A 19,680-nucleotide genomic window follows, 5' to 3' on the forward strand; every position below is an offset into this window, starting at 1 on the left:
GGAGTGACTACCTCCCCGTATCTCCTGCCTATTACCTTCTCATTCTTACGTATGAGCCGAAGGGCATCCAGAACACGGTTCGTGAGGAGCTTGCAGCTCAGTGCACCTCGTGCAAATGTAGTTATCAGGGAGATGGCAGTTCTCCCTGTCTTCCCAACTATCACACGAAGAATATATCACTGGCCCTGGATGTATTCTCACTGCGCTAGCTGTGTACTAATACTCAAGGAAAGACAATCTATTTTCTTTCAGAGTAGGAACCAGAACCTCCCCTGGACATTTAGCTCTTCACGCCAAGCCTCTTGAGCCGAAGCCTCTCTAGTACTGTCCTACTCACACTATGGCCGCTCCCACAATGGCTGCTCCGCTTAAACGTCAATTCTTTTCATTCGCCTTTGCCAGGGACCTATAGATCACAATGATCAAAACCTACTAATAAGTTCTGGAAGATCCCGAGCTCTTTTAGAACCTTACACCATTTCAGCCAAAGAGTGACTGCTCACGATGATAGAAGATAGCCAATAAGTCCCTAAAGACCCCGAGCTTATCTGGCATGTCCAGCTAGATCTCGCATTAATTCTACCTCATGGAGCCTGAATAAAACAGCACAGCCTTTCCCCCGGGATGTTCTGTTTCATATACTCGATGGAACAATTCCTGCTGAATTCCGGACATTCATGTTCTTTGGTAATCCTGCTGATCTGATGACTCCAGTACAGCACACAAATTAAAATCAGCAGCGATGGTTTCTTCAGTGCATGCCAGTATGTTCTCATCTGTGCTTTGCACTGTCAAGAGGCGACATCATGAGGATCTATAGGATCTCTCGCTCACGTTTTCCTTTATCAATGTCACTGTGATACCGCCGATAGTTTGGTTTATTTAGAGATACAGCAAGGTAACAGGCCCTACTGGCCCAACAAGCTTGCACCGTCTAATTACACTTGTGGCCAATTAACCCACTAACCTGTATGGGTCTTTGGAATGAACACCAATGACTAACCCGGAAGTTCTGTACGTAGTTGGAATGTGGAAGGAGACCAAAACAGCCTGAGGAAACCCAGGTGGTCACAGGGAGAACGTACAAGCTACTTACAGACCGCAAAGGAAGTTAAACCCAGGTAGTTAGCATTGTAAATTATTAGGCTAATAGTTACATTACCCAATATATTCGCAAATTCCCTTCTCAGTGTCATTCATCTCGTAAGCAGTGAGAACTGCAGTGACCAGATGACCAATGTTTCACTTTATTACTGACCAACCTGTTGTCCTTCCAGCCAAAGACCTCAACCTCGCACAGAGTGAGGATTCTGTTAAAATCCCAGATGCTGATCAACAGGTATCGGCCCATAAAGTAGTGACAGCTGAAGCTAAACGATGGAGAAATGGTTCGTACAGTTCCACAGCTGAAAGAGATAGAAATCCCACCATGAGAAGCCAAGATCTGAGATTATGCATCATCTGAAACTTAACTCCTTGATGTCGAGTGCTGGAAGGCAGACTTAGTTGTCCTAAATGACCAGACGGTAATGAGTCACTATCAAGGGGTGATCAGACAGGGAAGGGTCCTGTTTAGCACCAAATTACCAGAGGAAAGCGTCTGAGGTTACATAGAAATGAGACTGAGGTACCTTCCTGCAAGGAAAAGTTGGTGAAAATGGGTTATAGCCACAACTGAAATAACAGTCTATTTGTTACTTCTGTTGAGATATACACTGGTGGTCAGTTTATAATCGTTTATTAATGCAAATACGTGGCCTATAAAAATTATTTATTTCCCCCGACCGCTGGAAGTTTTCATGTTTTATTCTTTTACAACATTGAATCACAGTGGATTAACTGAAAAATACTCTTTCGTATCAAAATTAAAAACAGATAAAACCATAGAACCATAGAACATGACAGCACCGAAACAGGCCATTCGGCCCTTCTTGGCTGTGCCGAACCATTTTTCTGCCGTGTCCCACTGACCTGCACCTGGGCCATATCCCTCCATACACCTCTCATTCATGTACCTGTCCAGGTTTTTCTTAAATATTAAAAGTGAGCCCACATTTACCACTTCATTTGGCAGCTCATTCCACACTCCCACCACTCTCTGTGTGAAGAAGCCCCCCCCATGTTCCCTTTAAACTCTCCCCCCTTCACCCTTAACCCATATCCTCTTTTTTTTTCTCCCCTAGCCTCAGTGGAAAAAGCCTGCTTGCATTCACTCTATCTATACCCATCACAATTTTATATACCTCTATCAAATCTCCCCTCATTCTTCTACGCTCCAGGGAATAAAGTCTTAACACAACACAGTCTCAACATAGTCACCAAAATTAATTACAAATATAAACACAAAGTAATTTGTGCATAAGTATTTATCCCCCCCTTTAATATGACACACTAAATCATCATTGGTGCAGCCAATTGGTTGGAGAAGTCACATAATTAATTGAATGGAGATATGTTTTAGAGACCTGTGTGCAGTCAACGTACACTGTATTTCAATTGATTGCAGCAAAAAATGCACTTGCGTCTGGAAGGTCGAACTGCTGATGAGATAGTATCCTGGCAAAAGCTACACCATGAAGGCAAAAAACAATTCAAGCCTCCACAAAAATGGTTTTAAAAACACAAGTCAGGAGATGGATACATGAAAATTTCCAAGTATGTGAATATTCCTTGGATCACAGTTAAGTCAAACATGAAACATAGAATCACCGAAAACCTCCAACACAATACAGGCCTTTCGGCCCACAATGCTGCGCCGAACATGTACTTACTTCAGAAATTACCTAGGGTTACCCATAGCCCTCTATTTTTCTGAGCTCCATGTACCTATCCAGGCGTCTCTTAAAGGACCCTATTATATCTGCCTCCACCACCATCGCCGGCAGCCCATTTCACGCACTCACCACTCTCTGAGTACAAAGATTTAACCCTGAAATCCCCACTGTACCTATTTCCAAGCACATTAAAACTGTGCCCTCTCGTGTTAGCTATTTCAACCCTAGGAAAAACCCTCTGACTGTCCACGGGATCAATGCCTCTATAACTCATGCTTCGTTAGCAAAAAAGAAACAGACTGTTGTTAATGTCATTCCTGCATTATCTATGCAGTACTTAAGATTATGATTTCTTAAGATTAGTTTTATTTTTCACAAGGATATCGATATATGGAAATATGCAATGAAATGTGTTATCTTAGTCAATGCCAGTATTATCCGAGAATGTGCCGAGAGGAGCCCGCAAGTTTCGCCATGCTTCTGGCATGAACATAGCATGCTCACGGCTCACTAACCCTAACCTGCCTGTGTTCAGAACGTGGGAGGAAACCGGAGCACCCGGATCAAGAAATGGGAAGAAAATGGCACTGCTGCACATCTACCTAGGGCAGGCTGTCCTAATAAAACTGAGTGAGTGTGCAAGAAGAAGACTAGCCGTTTTTTTAAAGCTGTCCTATTCTCTAACTTCCCGTTATTTTTTACTACATTAGCTGTATTCGTTATATGCTGGCTTTTACTTCTCCAGTCAGCCATGAAAGCCTCATCAACCCTGCAGAATACTTTGTTATCTTTGGAATGGGTCAACCCAGCACCTTCTGAAGTGCTTTCCGAAACTCCAGCTATTGCTGTTCTGCTATTATCCCTGCTAGTGTTCCCTTCCAATTAATTTTGGCCAGCTCCTGTCTTGTGGCTCTGGAATTTCATTTACTGCACTGCACTGCACTGTAATATTGACACATCTGACGTTATCTTCTTCATTTTGAAGTGCGTGGTGTGTTCTGCTGATATTATCCATGTCATTGCTGGGAGTAATTTATCATTGCAAAGCGGGATTTTTAAAAAAATCCTTGAATTTAATTTGCTCCCCCGGCCGAATGGACGTTGGGCGCAGGTCTCTCATAAAGGGTTTACTCTACTGGTTTATCATGTGCAATCAGGATCCTGTGGGCCAGAACTCCGCGCATGAGTCCAGTAATGTAAACAATACGTCACCGCAGCCTATTCCATTGTCAGCGAAGCATCAAGAAAAGTGGAATTTGTAGAACAGCCGCCTCCAGCTGTGGAATTCACTGCCGCAGACGGCTGCGGAGGCCAAGTCATTGGGTCTATTTAGCGCCGAGTTTGATACCTCACTAAAGGCATCAAAGGTTACGGACAGAAAGCAGGAGAATGGTGGTGAGAGGGATAATAAATCGGTCATTATGGAATGGCGGAGCAGGTTCTATGGACAGAAAGGCTTAATTCTAGTCCTATGAGTTATGGTCTTGTGGTCTAAGATGTGCAGCTAGTGCTGCTGAATACCTACAGCTTGTCGGAGTTTGGATTGATCTTTTGAACCGTCTTGATGCGGACCTCGGATCCCACGAGTCGTTCCAAACAACAGTCTTGCCTGTTGGTGATTCTAACTGTTGCCACGATGTAGGTGCTACCCAAATCGAGCATCCACCAGGGGTTTATGGATGAGCTTGTGCGAGTACAAGACCTCTCATTCGCGTCCGCGCTTTTCCTACCGTCAATAGCCCGAGCAGCTTCTCCATTCTCGTCGGTGCTGGACTGGATGGCAGTTCCGAATGACGCCAGGTTTACTGTTGGGCGACAAATTAATTCAAGTCCAAGTTTAATTGTCATTCAGCCATACACAGAAATACAGCTAAAGACAACAGCTTTCCTCTGGGGCGAATGAACCAACAGCCGCAAGCAGTGCACAGCGCAAATAATTATGATCGCAGAGAAACATGCAGGTATAAAAATAACGATAGAGCCCAAGTTCCTGAGAGTCATAGCCCGTGGATTGATGCTACATGGTCGTTGCCTTGGAGTCACGTTTCTGCAATAACAGTCTGTATCACTTTCTCATATCGCTCAGTGCAGCCGCCGACGAACGCAGTCTACAGAACGAACACGACGGACGGAAGAGGCCAAGCCCCCAAACCAGCACGGAATCCAGAGACACACTGGCTGATAAGAGTTAGGTCACAGGCCTGCTCTTCACTGGGCTAGATAACTAAAGAGATGAGAGGTGTCACTACTTTATTCGTGAGGGGTGGTGGGGGGGGGGGGAGGGAGATTGATAAAAGTCGGCTCCTCAGCCAGCAGTTCTTGAGCAAAGCCGTTCTGCTAGGTACAGCGAGGGCTTGAGTGCGGGTTTGAGCCTACCTGTGCCTTCTACCGTCAGAATCCTCGTCCCATATACCTCAACCTCGCACAGACTGAGAACTCTGTTAGGTCCCGGGACCATGATGTTCACATATCGACCGATACATCCTTCACAAACGTAAAGGTAACTTTGCTTTACTGTTTGAACGGTGGCACATCTGAAAGGGATGAATTCATGTTCAAGTTAACAACCAAATGAAACAAGGTACTTCGGACACGGTTCTCCCACAAAATATACATCACAGGCAGTATATAAAGCAAACTATTACCATTAATAAGTTCATAAAATATATTTCAAAATGCACGTCGTATGCAGCAAAGGTGAACAGTAAACGGTTCGCTATATATCCGAGTAATGAGACCTCGGTGGTGACGTGGATATTCATTAGTCTCACAGCCTGAGGGGGAGTAAGTTGTTACCTAGCCTGGCAGTCCTAGGCATGCTCCTACCTGACGCTAGTGGGTCAAAGGTGGGACTGTTGCTAAAGGTCGTCAACAACGCTCCCGGTTTGCGCGGAATTCGACAATGCTCTCAAACGTGTTTCACACTCGAAGCACGGCTATGGTCGTTCCTCTCACGTCTCTGATCACCGTCAATAGATATTACTGTATCGTCGGTAACTGCTGGTAGGATTTATGTGTCTCCAAAAGCCATGTCATCGCACCCTGTCTGAGGAATTCTAATATGTCGGCAAGGCTATAAGACATCAGAACAGGATCAGGCCATCCGGCCAATCGAGTGAGTTTGCTCCGTCATTCAATTATGGCCAATCTATAATCTCTCTCAACCTAATTTTCCTGCCTTCTCCCCAGAACCTTTGATGCCCTTACTAATCAAGAGGTTATCAATCTCCACTACACCATCAGCCGGCCAATTCTTCACACTGTGACTAATGAAATTCCTCCTGATCTCAGTTCTAAAAGGACTGTGCCCTCTGGTTTTAGACTCCCCCCACTATAAGAAACATCCCCTCCACATCACTTCTATCTTGGCCTGTGAAATATTGCCCGGCTGGCGCGCGTGTACGCGCGCGCGCACACACACACACACACACACACACACACACACACACACACACACACACACACACACACACACACACACACACACACACACACACACACACACACACACACACACACACACACACACACACACACACACATTAAACCGGGCATCGAAGACGCAGACTGGGCCTGTATCAGTGCTAGATGACTCTATGAATTAAATGTTAGTTTCTTCCCTGCAGAACTTCGAAGCTAGGATGTCTTATGACCACAGTTAGGATCTTTGGTTTATATCGTTACAGAGCCTAATTTAATTGGTATTAAGCAGATTCGGTTAATTCTCTGATTCTCTGACTTTAAAGATACCCTCTGCTGAGCCAGTGTTGAAACTCATGTTTATGGAGCAGTGATCGGTACCATGGAATCTGAGAAACGGAACCTGGCATCCGAAGTTCTCACCTCTGGCTTCCAGCACGGTGAGGTAAAGCTACCCCTCTGCACCTATTCCTTTCTGCCATGTCTAAACACATGCTAATCTCTTTCAAAGTTTTCCATTTTTTCAAGATCCCCGTGCTTTCAGATATGTTTCCTCATCTATGAACCTTGTGTCCTAGCACAGTCAATGCAGACAAAATGCTGGAAAAGCTCAGCAGGCCAGGCTCCATCTATGGAGAAGAGCAAGCGGTCGCTGTTTCGGACCGAACCCCTCGTCACAACAGGAGAATAAAAGATGAGGTCAGAGTGAGATGTTGGGGGAAGTGGAGGAATAAATACCAGGTAGTAGATGATAGGTGAAACCGGATGGGGGTGGGGAGTGGTGAGGTGGAGAGGACAGGAGGCCATGGAAGAAAGGGACGGGGCAGGAGCACCAGAGGGAGGTGATGGATAAGTAAGGCAATGAGGTGAGAGAGGAAAATGGGAATGTGGAATAGTGAAATGGGGGGGGGGGGGGCATTACCAGAAGGTCGAAAAATTGATGTTCAGGCCATCGGGTTGGAGGCTACCCATACGGAATATAAGGTCGTGCTCCTCCACCCTGAATGTGGCCTCATCACGGCAGTAGATGAGTAGACTGGCATGTCGGAACGAGAATGGGGAGTGGAATTAAAATGAGTGGCCCCTGGGAGATGCCGCTTTTTCTGCCGAGCGTAGATGCTCGGCTAAACGGTCTCCCGATCAACATCAGGTCGCACCGATATACAGGAGGCCACGTCGGGAGCTCTGGATACAGTAAATGTCACCAGAAGACTCACAGGTGAAATGTCGCCTTACCTGGAAGGACCTGGATGGCAGTGAGGGATGAGATGTAGAGGCGGGTGGAGGTCAGTGGGGAGAAACAAATGGGAAAGGGAGCCGCATAGGGAGCGATCCCAGTGGAAAGCAGAAAGTGGGGGTGGGGTGGGGGGGAGAGGGGAAGATGTAATTGGTGGTGGTATCCTGTTGGAGATAGTGGAAATTACGGAGAATTGTGTGCTAGACGCCCTAGCACAGCCACTGTCTTACACTTGAAAATATTCAGTCAATCAAAAGCTGCAAATCCTCATTTAAATTCTGTTTTTCTAGTCCGTCTGACCAATTTCATTCTTTTTTCCTCCTCCGAGTGAAGTCCCTTGATTGAAAATTTTCCTACCTTTGTTCTCTGGATTGAGATTTGTTTTTGAATTCTCAATTGTTACTTTCAGTACTTCGTGAGAATGGATATTCCAGAGTATCGGCCTTGCGTGGGCCTTTGCCACTGAATACTTACAGATGGTTGTAATTGCCATTGTTCTCCAGTGAGTCCCCGATGAGGACTCTGGCTCCTTTGATCCGATCCGAGCAGCAGTCCATTCTGTTGAAGATTTTCACCGTTGACACGGCGTAGGTTTGCTTTAAATCGAGTCTCCACCAAGGGTCGTTGCTTCGCGTTGTTTGCGTACAAGTGCCGTCGGCTGCGTTTCTGCTCCCGTCAATAGCTCGGGATGCGATTCCGTCGTATTCCACACTGGATTGAATCGCGGTTCCCTTGATCGCGACATTTATTGCTGAACACGAAAGATAAAATCAGTTACGAATAAATTTTAATAGTCAATAGGTGCAGCAGTAGGCCATTCGGCCCTTCGAGCCAGCGCCGCCATTCAATGTGATCATGGCTGATCATCCACAATCAGTACCCCGTTCCTGCCCTCTCCCCATATCCCTTGAACCCGCTATCTTTAAGAGCTCTATCTAACTCTTTCTTGAAAGCATCCAGAGAATTGGCATCCACTGCCTTCTGAGGCAGAGCATTCCATAGATCCACAACTCTCTGGGTGAAAAAGTTTTTCCTCAACTCCGTTCTAAATGGCCTACTCCTTATTCTTAAACTGTCGCGTCTGGTTCTGGACTCCCCCAACATCGGGAACATGTTTCCTGCCTCTAGCATGTCCATCCCTTAATAATCTTATATGTTTCAGTCAGATCCCCTCTCATCCTTTTAAATTCCAGTGTATACAAGCCCAGTCGCTCCAATCTTTCAACATATGACAGTCCCGCCATCCCGGGAATTAACTTCATGAACCTATGCTGCACTCCCTCAATAGTAATAATGTCCTTCCTCAAATTTGGAGACCAAAACTGCACACAATACTCCAGGTGTGGTCTCACCAGGGCCCTGTACAACTGCAGAAGGACCTCTTTGCTCCTGTGCTCAACTCCCCTTGTTATGAATGCCAACATGCCATTAGCTTTTTTCACTGCCGGATGTACCTGCATGCTTACTTTCAGTGATTGGTGTACAAGAACACCTAGATCTCGTTGTACTTCCCCTTTTCCTAACTTTTCCTGTTCTTGCCACTGAAGTGGATAACCACACATTTATCCACATTAAACTGTATCTGTCATGCATCTGCCCACTCACCCAACCTGTCCAAGTCACCCTACATTCTCCTAATATCCTCCTCATATTTCACACTGCCATCCAGCTTTGTGTCATCTGCAAATTTGCTAATGTTACTTTTAATCCCTTCATCTAAATTATTAATGTATATTGTAAATAGCTGCTGTCCCAGCATCGAGCCTTGTGGTACCCCACTAGTCACTGCCTGTCATTCTGAAAAATACCCGCTAATCCCTACTCTTTGTTTCCTGTCTGCCAACCGATTTTCTATCCATGTCAGTACCCTACCCCCAATATCATGTGCTCTAATTTTGCCCACTAATCTCCTATGTGGGACCTTATCAAAGGCTCACTGTTTTATCTCACTGTTAATTGCTCAATCTCTCCTCTTCGGCCAAGTCAGCAACTGCGTAAAACAGCGTCAGTGATAAAGAAGCTTTCAAGATACATTTACAAGTTAGTATGGAGTTTCCGTCAATGCACCCCATGTTGTCCATGTCATGGCAAAACAGAATATTGACGATTTCCATCATTTTGTTCCAATCTGGAGATTGAAATTCCTGTATATGTGTGTGTGTGTGTGTGTGTGTGTGTGTGTGTGTGTGTGTGTGTGTGTGTGTGTGTGTGCGTGCGTGCGTGCGTGCGTGCGTGCGTGCGTGCGTGCGTGTGTGTGTGTGTGTGAGTGTGTGTGTGTTTGCGTGTATGTATGTGTGCGTTTGTGTGTGTGAGTGTGTGTGTGTGTGCGTGCGTATGTGTGTGTGTTTGCGTGTATGTATGTGTGCGTTTGTGTGTGTGAGAGTGTGTATGTGTGTACGTGTGTGTGTGTGTGCGTGCGTGCGTATGTGTGCGTGTTTGCGTGTAAGTATGTGTGCGTTTGTGCGTGTGTGGGAGTGTGTATATGTGTGTGTAGTTGTGCGCGTGTGTGTGCGCGAGAGTGAGAGTGTGCATGTGTGAGTGTGCGTGCGCGTGTGTGTGTGCGTGTTTGTGTGTATTGCAAAGAGAAAGAACGAGAGATGTCCACACGGCTGGTGGGAATCTCTCTCTCTCTCTCTCTCTCTCTCTCTCTCTCTCTCTCTCTCTCTCTCTCTCTCTCTCTCTCTCTCTGTCTGTCTGACTCTCTCTCTCTCTCTCTCTCTCTCTCTCTCTCTCTCTCTCAGTCTATCGCACTCTGTTACACACGCATATACACTGTTCAAGTTCAAGATTAGTCCAAGTTTACCTGTCAGTCAATCGTCCACAGGCATACAGCTGAACGATACAGCGTTTCTCCGGGACTAAAGTGTGAAACACACAGTACATATAGCTCCGATAGCACATAGATGGGTGAATCAATCCATTGTCGATATTCTTCAGAGATTGTCTGCTTGGCTTCAGTCATATAACCAGAGCTTGTGATATGCATCAGCCGCTCATACGCACTGTCTGTTCCCATGGCTTCAAATAACTCTGATTGGGGGCTAAATAGGTGCAACACCTTACCCAAAGGTATCCTGTAGGCTAGCGGAAGGAAGGGATGCATGGCAGAAGTGAAATAGCTTTTTTTATATTTTGCATCGGAGACTGCATCAGGATGCCCATCAGAATGGAGATGTTAAAGTGTGTACAATTGGAGACGGAGCGGAGATTCAAACATACCTGGAATCGATGATGAAGAGACTCGTGAACCAAAGACCTCAACCTCACACAGGCTGAGTACTCTCCGATGTCCTGGAATGGTGATATACACATACCGAACTGGAGTAAGAGCGCAGTGGAAGGTCAACGTCCGTCCAGTAATTGAATAGACGGTACCACAGCTGAAAGAGATGGAGATCGAGCGGTGAGAAGGCGCCGCCTGAGTCTCTGCTGTACTCTCAGTGCTGGTTCTGAAGTGTCAGTACGCCGCGATGGATGTCTCTGCCCACTTCATGTCACCGGAGCATCTCCTGATGAACGGCAGGCGCATCTATTTTCAAGCTTCAAACAAAGTTTATAGTATGGAAGATCAATAAACAAAGGAAAGGGACAAATGAAACGAAACGTAATGCAAACAATGACAATGACAGGACTTATCCTAGAATGAAGTTAAGGATGATAGGTGATTGTTAGGCCCCTCCCTAACGAATTGTTCCTGTTTTTATTTTTATTTTATTTAGAGATATAGCACGGTATCAGGCCCTGCCGACCCGACTAGTCCGCACCGCCCAATTATAGCAAAGTGCGCAATTAACCTGCTAACCCGTACGTCTTTGGAATGTGCAAGAAAAGCAGAGAAAATCCACGTGGTCCCAAGGAGAACCTCCGAACTTCTGACAGATAGCGGCCGAACTGACACCATGTCGCATACTCTGTATCAGCGTCTCGCGAGCCACTACGCTGCCGTGACGCCCCAGTGTAGTCAGGACAACAATTGCTGGTCCCTTCTTGACAAAAATGTCGGTAGGGATCATCCAGAAAAGTAGAGACCAGTTAGACTTAGGCAGTGGTAAAACAATTAATGCAAAGCAAATCTATGTGACCAGATATACCTGCAATTGAAAAAGCAGTAACTGCTGGCGAGATCACGGATTTATGCCGGAGCAAAGACATCCCATGTACCTGAGTGCTCTGAGGAAGAACGTATTACATGTTATGAAGGCAGGGTGCAGGCGTGATGTCTTTAGATGTTTGTAAGGCTTCGGACAGAGTTTGGCCATGAGGCCAAGGCAGAAATAGGGATACCACCATAAAACATAGGAGCAGTCTTGGGCCAATCGAATCTTCTCCGTCTTTCCATCATGCCCGATATAGTAGCCCTCCCAACTCCATTCTCATGTCTTCTCCCCATAATCTTTAACGTCTTTTCTAACAAAGTACTTATCATGTCACAACCTCGGGCCGTTGGAAGAGTATACAGAGGGTTCTGATTTTTTTGCTGTTTGATTTTTGTTTTATATTTTTCTGCATTTTATTAATTAAAATTAATTGATTTATTGCGCTTCGGGGAATTTTATATTTTAAAGCTGTAGCACTCTAGTTTACCTTTAAGTTGCTATTGCCTTTGGGTACTAAAGATAATAGCAACTTAAATGACTGGGGAAGAGGAGGTTGGCTCACAAATAGAGAAAGCTTGTGGACAGTGCGAGAGGGAGGATAGGCAGGAGATAGAGAAGGGACGCGCTCAGACCGAAGGCTTGAGATGTGTCTATTTTAACGCAAGGGGTATTGTGAACAAAGCGGATGAGCATAGAGCGTGGATCAGTACTTGGAGATATGATGTGGTGGCCATTACAGAGACTTGGATGGCTCAGTGACAGGACTGGTTACTTCAAGTGCCAGGCTTTAGATGTTTCAGAAAGGGCAGGGAGGGAGGCAAAAGAGGTGGGGGCGTGACACTGCTGATCAGAGAGAGTGTCACGGCTGCAGAAAAGGTGGATGCCATGGAGAGATTGTCTACGGAGTCTCTGTAGGTGTAGGTTAGGAACAGGAAGGGGTCAATAACTTTACTTGGTGTTTTTAATAGGCCGCCCAATAGTAACAGGGATATCGAGGAGCAGATAGGGAAACAGATCCTAGAAAGGTGTAATAATAAGAGTTGTCCTGATGAGAGATTTTAATTTCCCAAATATCGATTGACATCTCCCTAGAGCAAGGAAGTTTAGCTGGGTTGGAGTTTGTTAGGTGTGTTCAGGAAGGTTTCTTGACACAATATGTATATAGGCCTAGAAGAAGAGAGACTGTACTTGATTTGGTATTGGGAAATGAAGTTTTGGTTATTGTAGTGATGACTTGCAGCAGACTGAAAAGTTTGAGCGTGTAGATATTAAGAAAGAGGATGCGCTGGAGCTTTTGGAAAGTGTTAAGTTGGAGAAGTCGACGGAACCGGATGAGATGTACCCCAGGCTACTGTGGGAGGCGAAGGTGGAGATTGCTGAGCGTCTGTTGATGATCCTTGAATCATCATTGGGGACGGGTGGGGTTCCTGAGGATTGGAGGGTTGCAGATGTTGTTCCCTTAGTCAAGAAAGGGAGTAGAGATAGCCCAGGAAATTATAGACCAGTCAGTCTCATCTCAGTGGTTGGTAAGTTGATGGGGAAGATCCTGAGAGGCAGGATTTATGAACATTTGGAGAGGTATAATATGATTAGGAATAGTCAGCATGGCTTTGTTAAGGGAAGGTTGAGGCTTACGAGCCGGATTGAATTTTTTGAGTATGTGACTGAACACATTGATGAAGGAAGAGCAGTAGATGTAGTGTATATGGATTTAAGCAGGGCATCTGATAAGGTACTCCACGCAAGGCTTATTGAGAATCTAAGGAGGCATGGGATACAAGGGGACATTGGTTTGTGGATCCAGTAGTGGCTTGCCCACAGAAGGCAAAGAGTGGTTGAAGACGGGTCATATTCTGCATGGAGGTCGGTGACCAGTGGTGTGCTTCAGGGATCTGTTCTGGGACCCTTACTCTTTGTGATTTTTATAAGTGACCAGGATGAGGAAGTGGAGGGATGGGTTAGCAAGTTTGCTGATGATACAAAGGTTGGAGGTGTTGTAGTGTGGAAGGCTGTCAGAGGTTACAGCGGGACATTGATAGGATGCAACACTGGGCTGAGAAGTGGTAGATGGAGTTCAACCCAGATAAGTGTGAAGTGGTTCATTTTGGTAGTTCATTATGGTAGAATATAGTATTAATGGTAAGATTCTTGGCAGTGTGGAGGATCAGAGGGATCTTGGGGTCCGAGTCCATAGGACGCACAAAGCAGCTGCGCAATTTGACTCTGTGGTTAAGAAGGCGTATGATTCAAAGATCAAAGTAAATGTGTAATCAAAGTACATAAATCTCACCATTCACTACCCTGAGATTCATTTTGCGGGCATTCACAGCAAATATACACAAACACAAAATAGTCAATTATAAACTACACAGGGCAGAGACGGGCACAAAACCAATGTGAAAAAGACAACAGTGCATGCAAATACATAATTACATAATAATACCAGCTTAAGCTGAGAAAAATATTTAAAATGATAATAATGCAAAAAAACAAAAGCTCAGTGCATACAAAACCAGACTAAATAGATACATAAAGAGCACCAAACGAAGAAAACAGAATTATCAATTCAGAAACAATGAAAACAGTTCAGATAGGACATTGAAACTAAATTGGATGCGCCAAAATGTTACCCAGAAAAACAGAGTTAATAACTTTTGGTCCAATATCTGGTCAAACACGGTGACGCATACTCACGTAGTAAGCTGGATTAGGGACCACAAAGAACGCACAGAACTGCTAATACCTGAAGTTACAATGGATATGCTAAAAGAGGTTATAAAATACCCACAAATGGAAAAATACTGCCTCTGATAATATTCATAATTACAGGCACAAAATTTTACTTGCCTTCATTCATATCTATTCATATCATTCATATCATATCTACATAACAATAATTTCCTTAAAAGTTCTGAAAAAGTGTTAGAACATTTGACATCACATAAAATATATCCCTTACTTAAAGGAGGAATCACAAATGATCTATCAAAGTATCGTCCTATTATCTCATTTTTCTTTCTTTTCTTTATAAAAAAACTTTTTTCCATTATCATATATTATTCTTTTTCGATAAGCTTTTTTCAGCTTTATTAATTGTATATATATCAACTTGAAGTTTTGTATCATTTTGTAGCTGTAGAAGATTATGTATCAATAAAAAGATTCTAAAAATGAAAATATTATTTGTTTATAAACTATATGTAGGGCTCTTTGTACCAGTAACTGTGATGTTAACTGTTCAGGCTAGCAAAATGGCTTCTCTGTAATGTTATTTAATGCAGTAACGGGTTTCTGTGTCTGGACAGTTTGGGTTATGAGTGCAGATAAAAGGGGAACTAACTAACGGAGAATTGTTATGCTCTCTTGTATGTGTAAGTCGAGCGGGAGTTCGCGGTATTTTTCGGGAGGCGGGCGAGGAGGTCGGACGTGTGAGGAGCGGACAGCGGTTCCAGGGCAGCGGACACTGGATGTCGGCGGTTCGGTCGGTGGCCGAAAGCTCGGGAGGTCGTTGTGGATGGAACCGGCGGCGTGAGCTCCAACGTATTAAAATATTATGTGCACAACTTGATAAATTTACTGATATGGAGCCTTTAGGTTATATGTTTCTACTAACCCATCACTAAGAAATAACTATAAAGTTGCAATTATTTACTCGCCTTTAGTGTATCCTCTGGTATTTGTATTGCGAGCGTGGACTTGGGGGGATTACACCGTATTTACAACGAAGTATTGCACTATTGGCGGGGCGACGGCGGTTCACCCTAGGCGAACGGGGGTAAATTCGGGGCACGGATGCTACATTTGTGGGGGTTTCTCGTGCGGGATTTGAATTATTTGAATTTGTCAGATACGATGTAATTCGCCCCGGTTTAAACGAGGAGAGATGGATTCGGATAAGATTGAACTCAGGAGTGAGATCGAGGGAGTACCGGTTAGTCATGCCTGCGTATTAAGTGGGGTGGACATGCGTACCTTGGATGAAGCGTAATTCAATATTTGAGTACGGTTAGAGCTATCGGTAAGGTCGAAATCGTAGACAGAAAGATTGGTCAAATGGGGAATTTAGGCTTTGTGTTAGCGCAGGTTGGTGCTGATGTCTCGGCGGTGGGACCGCCGCTGTGTATCGGTGACGCGGGGCCGTGGGGCGTGCACATTATCACATCGGAAAGGTTGGACGGGTCTGTTGAGACACCGGAGGAGTTGCCAGCAGCCGGGGGCGGAGATTTTCGAGAGCGGGTCCTATCGTTTTGAAGGATGAAGGAAGGGTGTGGTCAGATTTGGCAAATCTAATTAGCACCCCTCTCCCACGGAAGGAGGAAGGCACGGAGTTGGCATCAGCCATGAACTCTTGGTGAACAAGGCGGCGGGTCCACGTCAGAAGTTAAGCATTTTCTCAGGGAGGTCTCCCACCCCTGAAGGGGAGGATGATGTTGAGACCTGGATAGAGCGTCTCTTGGCTGCTGGGTGAGTGGCAGTGTTCTGAGGAAGAGAAGCGGCAAAGATTGGTTGACAGTTTGCGAGGGGTAGCAGCTGAGGTAGTAAAAGGCGTGAAAGGCAGCAAACCCTTGGCTACCTGGAAGGAGTATCTAGAAGCATTGGAGGAGGCTTTTGATCTGACGGGGGACACAGTGGATCTTTTAGCGGGGCTTCGGCGCCTGCGTTAAGAGAAACGGGAAAAGCTTTCTGAGAATCTTTTCCGGGTAGAGCGAAGGATAAATTGTTTAAGGCAATGGGGGGTCATTTCGGAGACAGAGGTGAATCAGATAAGGATAGACCAGGTTGCCCGGGGCGCCCAGAGGCATGATGTTATTACTACGAGTCTCCGGTAGTCCCGTAGATCGCGGTCCCCCCCCCCCCCCATCCTTTGTTCAGTTGCTCAGAGAGGTGAGGGAGGAGGAGGGCACAATGGAGTCGGAAGAGGGCTCCGTCAGTACGGTGCAGTCCTCCGTGGTAGCCCCTTGTAGTGTAGTAACTGGGGCCAGCTCCAATCAGGAAATAGTTAGGGGGGTCGCGGCAGGTGGGGTCCCTCCGCGTGAGGGGACTGGCAGAGAGGGCCCCTCCCTGAAGGGACGGACTGCACAGAGGCCGGGGGAGGCCAAGGTGTGTGTTATAACTGTGACGACGAGGACCACATCAAGCGGGAATGTGACCAGCCGGCAGCTCCTCGGAGGGAGACTCCACGGGTGTCCCAGCAGGATGGGGGGACGGGAAACTTAGAGGAGACCCATTGAGGGAACGGTCTGGAGTTTCTGGGAAAGCACACTCCCAGCAAGATTCCACGGGACCGCCGAGAGGTAAAGATCCTATCCCAGAAGGATTGGTGGGTCCCCGATCCAGTGTGTCGATCTGGATAGAGGGAATAGATGCAAAAGTCATACTCGACACGGGGTCGCAGGTCACGCTATTGTTCCAGTTGTTCTACGATCAGTATTTGTCGAATTTACCCTTGACGCCCTTCAGTGCTCTGGAAATTTGGGCATCAGTGCTGGTGATTACCCATACGATAGGTATTTGTCGGTGAGGCTGGAGTTCCTTGAGGCCGAGGTGGGAGTGTCTGAGGCTCATGAGGCCTTGGTGCTGGTTTGCCCGGACCCAGTTGCGACTGGAGGTGTGTCAATTCTGGTAGGGACCAACACCCCTATTGTGTGGAGACTCCTGGGGGCCTGCAAAGAGAAGGCGGGTGAGGACTTCGTGGGGGCCCTGTCAGTGCACCCAGTGTTTCAAACTGTCTTTAAGGAGGTGTGTGGTCGCACGGGGCGGGACACGACATTGGAAAGAGGAACTGTATGGTGTGCCCAGTCGAAGCCCAGGGTGGTACGGCCCAGTGAAGTAGCAAGAGTGATGGGGATCCCCAGATAGACCAGAGTGCCTGAGGGTGAAGCCATTTTAGTGGACACCCCGGAGGATCTCGAAGGGGAATCAAGATTCCCAGCTGGGGTGCTGTTGAGACCTGAGCTGCAGAAGCTCTCGGTGGTACGGGCACGCCGGGTGGTGGTGAGACCTGAGCTGCAGAAGCTCTCGGTGGTACAACCACGCCGGGTGGTGGTGAGACCCGAGCTGCAGAAGCTCTCGGTGGTACAGGCACGCCGGGTGGTGGTGAGACCTGAGCTGCAGAAGCTCTCGGTGGTACAGGCACGCCGGGTGGTGGTGAGACCCGAGCTGCAGAAGCTCTTGGTGGTACAACCACGTCGGGTAGTGGTGAGACCTGAGCTGCAGAAGCTTTCGGTGGTACGGGCACGCCAAGTGGTGGTGAGACCCGAGCTGCAGAAGCTCTCGGTGGTACAACCACGCTGGGTAGTGGTGAGACCCGAGCTGCAGAAGCTCTCGGTGGTACGGGCACGCCGGGTGGTGGTGAGACCCGAGCTGCAGAAGCTCTCGGTGGTACAACCACGCCGGGTAGTGGTGAGACCTGAGCTGCAGAAGCTTTCGGTGGTACAGGCACGCCGGGTGGTGGTGAGACCCGAGCTGCAGAAGCTCTCGGTGGTAGGGACACGCCGGGTGGTGGTGAGACCCGAGCTGCAGAAGCTCTCGGTGGTACGGGCACGCCGGGTGGTGGTGAGACCCGAGCTGCAGAAGCTTTCGGTGGTACAGGCACGCCGGGTGGTGGTGAGACCCGAGCTGCAGAAGCTCTCGGTGGTAGGGACACGCCGGGTGGTGGTGAGACCCGAGCTGCAGAAGCTCTCGGTGGTAGGGACACGCCGGGTGGTGGTGAGACCTGAGCTGCAGAAGCTCTCGGTGGTACGGGCACGCCGGGTGGTGGTGAGACCCGAGCTGCAGAAGCTCTCGGTGGTACAACCACGCCGGGTGGTGGTGAGAACCGAGCTGCAGAAGCTCTCGGTGGTACGGGCAAGCCGGGTGGTGGTGAGACCTGAGCTGCAGAAGATCTCGGTGGTACAGGCACGCCGGGTGGTGGTGAGACCCGAGCTGCCGAAGCTCTCGGTGGTACAACCACGCCGGGTAGTGGTGAGACCTGAGCTGCAGAAGCTTTCGGTGGTACAGGCACGCCGGGTGGTGGTGAGACCCGAGCTGCAGAAGCTCTCGGTGGTAGGGACACGCCGGGTGGTGGTGAGACCCGAGCTGCAGAAGCTCTCGGTGGTAGGGACACGCCGGGTGGTGGTGAGACCCGAGCTGCAGAAGCTCTCGGTGGTACAACCACGCCGGGTGGTGGTGAGAACCGAGCTGCAGAAGCTCTCGGTGGTACGGGCAAGCCGGGTGGTGGTGAGACCTGAGCTGCAGAAGATCTCGGTGGTACAGGCACGCCGGGTGCTGGTGAGACCCGAGCTGCAGAAGCTCTCGGTGGTACAGGCACGCCGGGTGGTGGTGAGACCTGAGCTGCAGAAGCTTTCGGTGGTACGGGCACGCCAAGTGGTGGTGAGACCCGAGCTGCAGAAGCTCTCGGTGGTACGGGCACGCCGGGTGGTGGTGAGACCCGAGCTGCAGAAGCTCTCGGTGGTACAACCACGCCGGGTGGTGGTGAGACCCGAGCTGCAGAAGCTCTCGGTGGTACGGGCACGCCGGGTGGTGGTGAGACCTGAGCTGCAGAAGCTCTCGGTGGTACGGGCACGCCGGGTAGTGGTGAGACCTGAGCTGCAGAAGCTCTCGGTGGTACGGGCACGCCGGGTGGTGGTGAGACCCGAGCTGCAGAAGCTCTCGGTGGTACGGGCACGCCGGGTGGTGGTGAGACCCGAGCTGCAGAAGCTCTCGGTGGTACAGGCACGCCGGGTGGTGGTGAGACCCGAGCTGCAGAAGCTCTCGGTGGTACGGGCACGCTGGGTGGTGGTGAGACCCGAGCTGCAGAAGCTCTCGGTGGTACGGGCACGCCGGGTGGTGGTGAGACCCGAGCTGCAGAAGCTCTCGGTGGTACGGGCACGCCGGGTGGTGGTGAGACCTGAGCTGTCGAAGCTCTCGGTGGTACGGGCACGCCGGGTGGTGGTGAGACCCGAGCTGCAGAAGCTCTCGGTGGTACGGGCACGCCGGGTGGTGGTGAGACCTGAGCTGCAGAAGCTCTCGGTGGTACAACCACGCCGGGTGGTGGTGAGACCCGAGCTGCAGAAGCTCTCGGTGGTACGGGCACGCCGGGTGGTGGTGAGACCCGAGCTGCAGAAGCTCTCGGTGGTACAACCACGCCGGGTAGTGGTGAGACCCGAGCTGC

General features: G+C 48.2%; 1 protein-coding gene across 1 annotated transcript in view; it reads right to left on the reverse strand.

Annotated features, from left to right (window-relative positions):
- Nucleotides 1–19,680, reverse strand: part of LOC140732549 (uncharacterized) — a 110,508-nt gene that overhangs the window by 35,972 nt on the left and 54,856 nt on the right. The window contains exons 7-10 of the mRNA XM_073055318.1: nt 7,906–8,182; nt 5,151–5,308; nt 4,300–4,579; nt 1,263–1,406 (exon numbers count right to left, since the gene is read on the reverse strand). Coding sequence (XP_072911419.1) covers nt 1,263–1,406; nt 4,300–4,579; nt 5,151–5,308; nt 7,906–8,182 — 859 coding nt within the window. The remainder of the gene's footprint in view (nt 1–1,262; nt 1,407–4,299; nt 4,580–5,150; nt 5,309–7,905; nt 8,183–19,680) is intronic.

Source organism: Hemitrygon akajei, chromosome 8, assembly GCF_048418815.1.
Source record: "Hemitrygon akajei chromosome 8, sHemAka1.3, whole genome shotgun sequence".
Taxonomy (NCBI): domain Eukaryota; kingdom Metazoa; phylum Chordata; class Chondrichthyes; order Myliobatiformes; family Dasyatidae; genus Hemitrygon; species Hemitrygon akajei.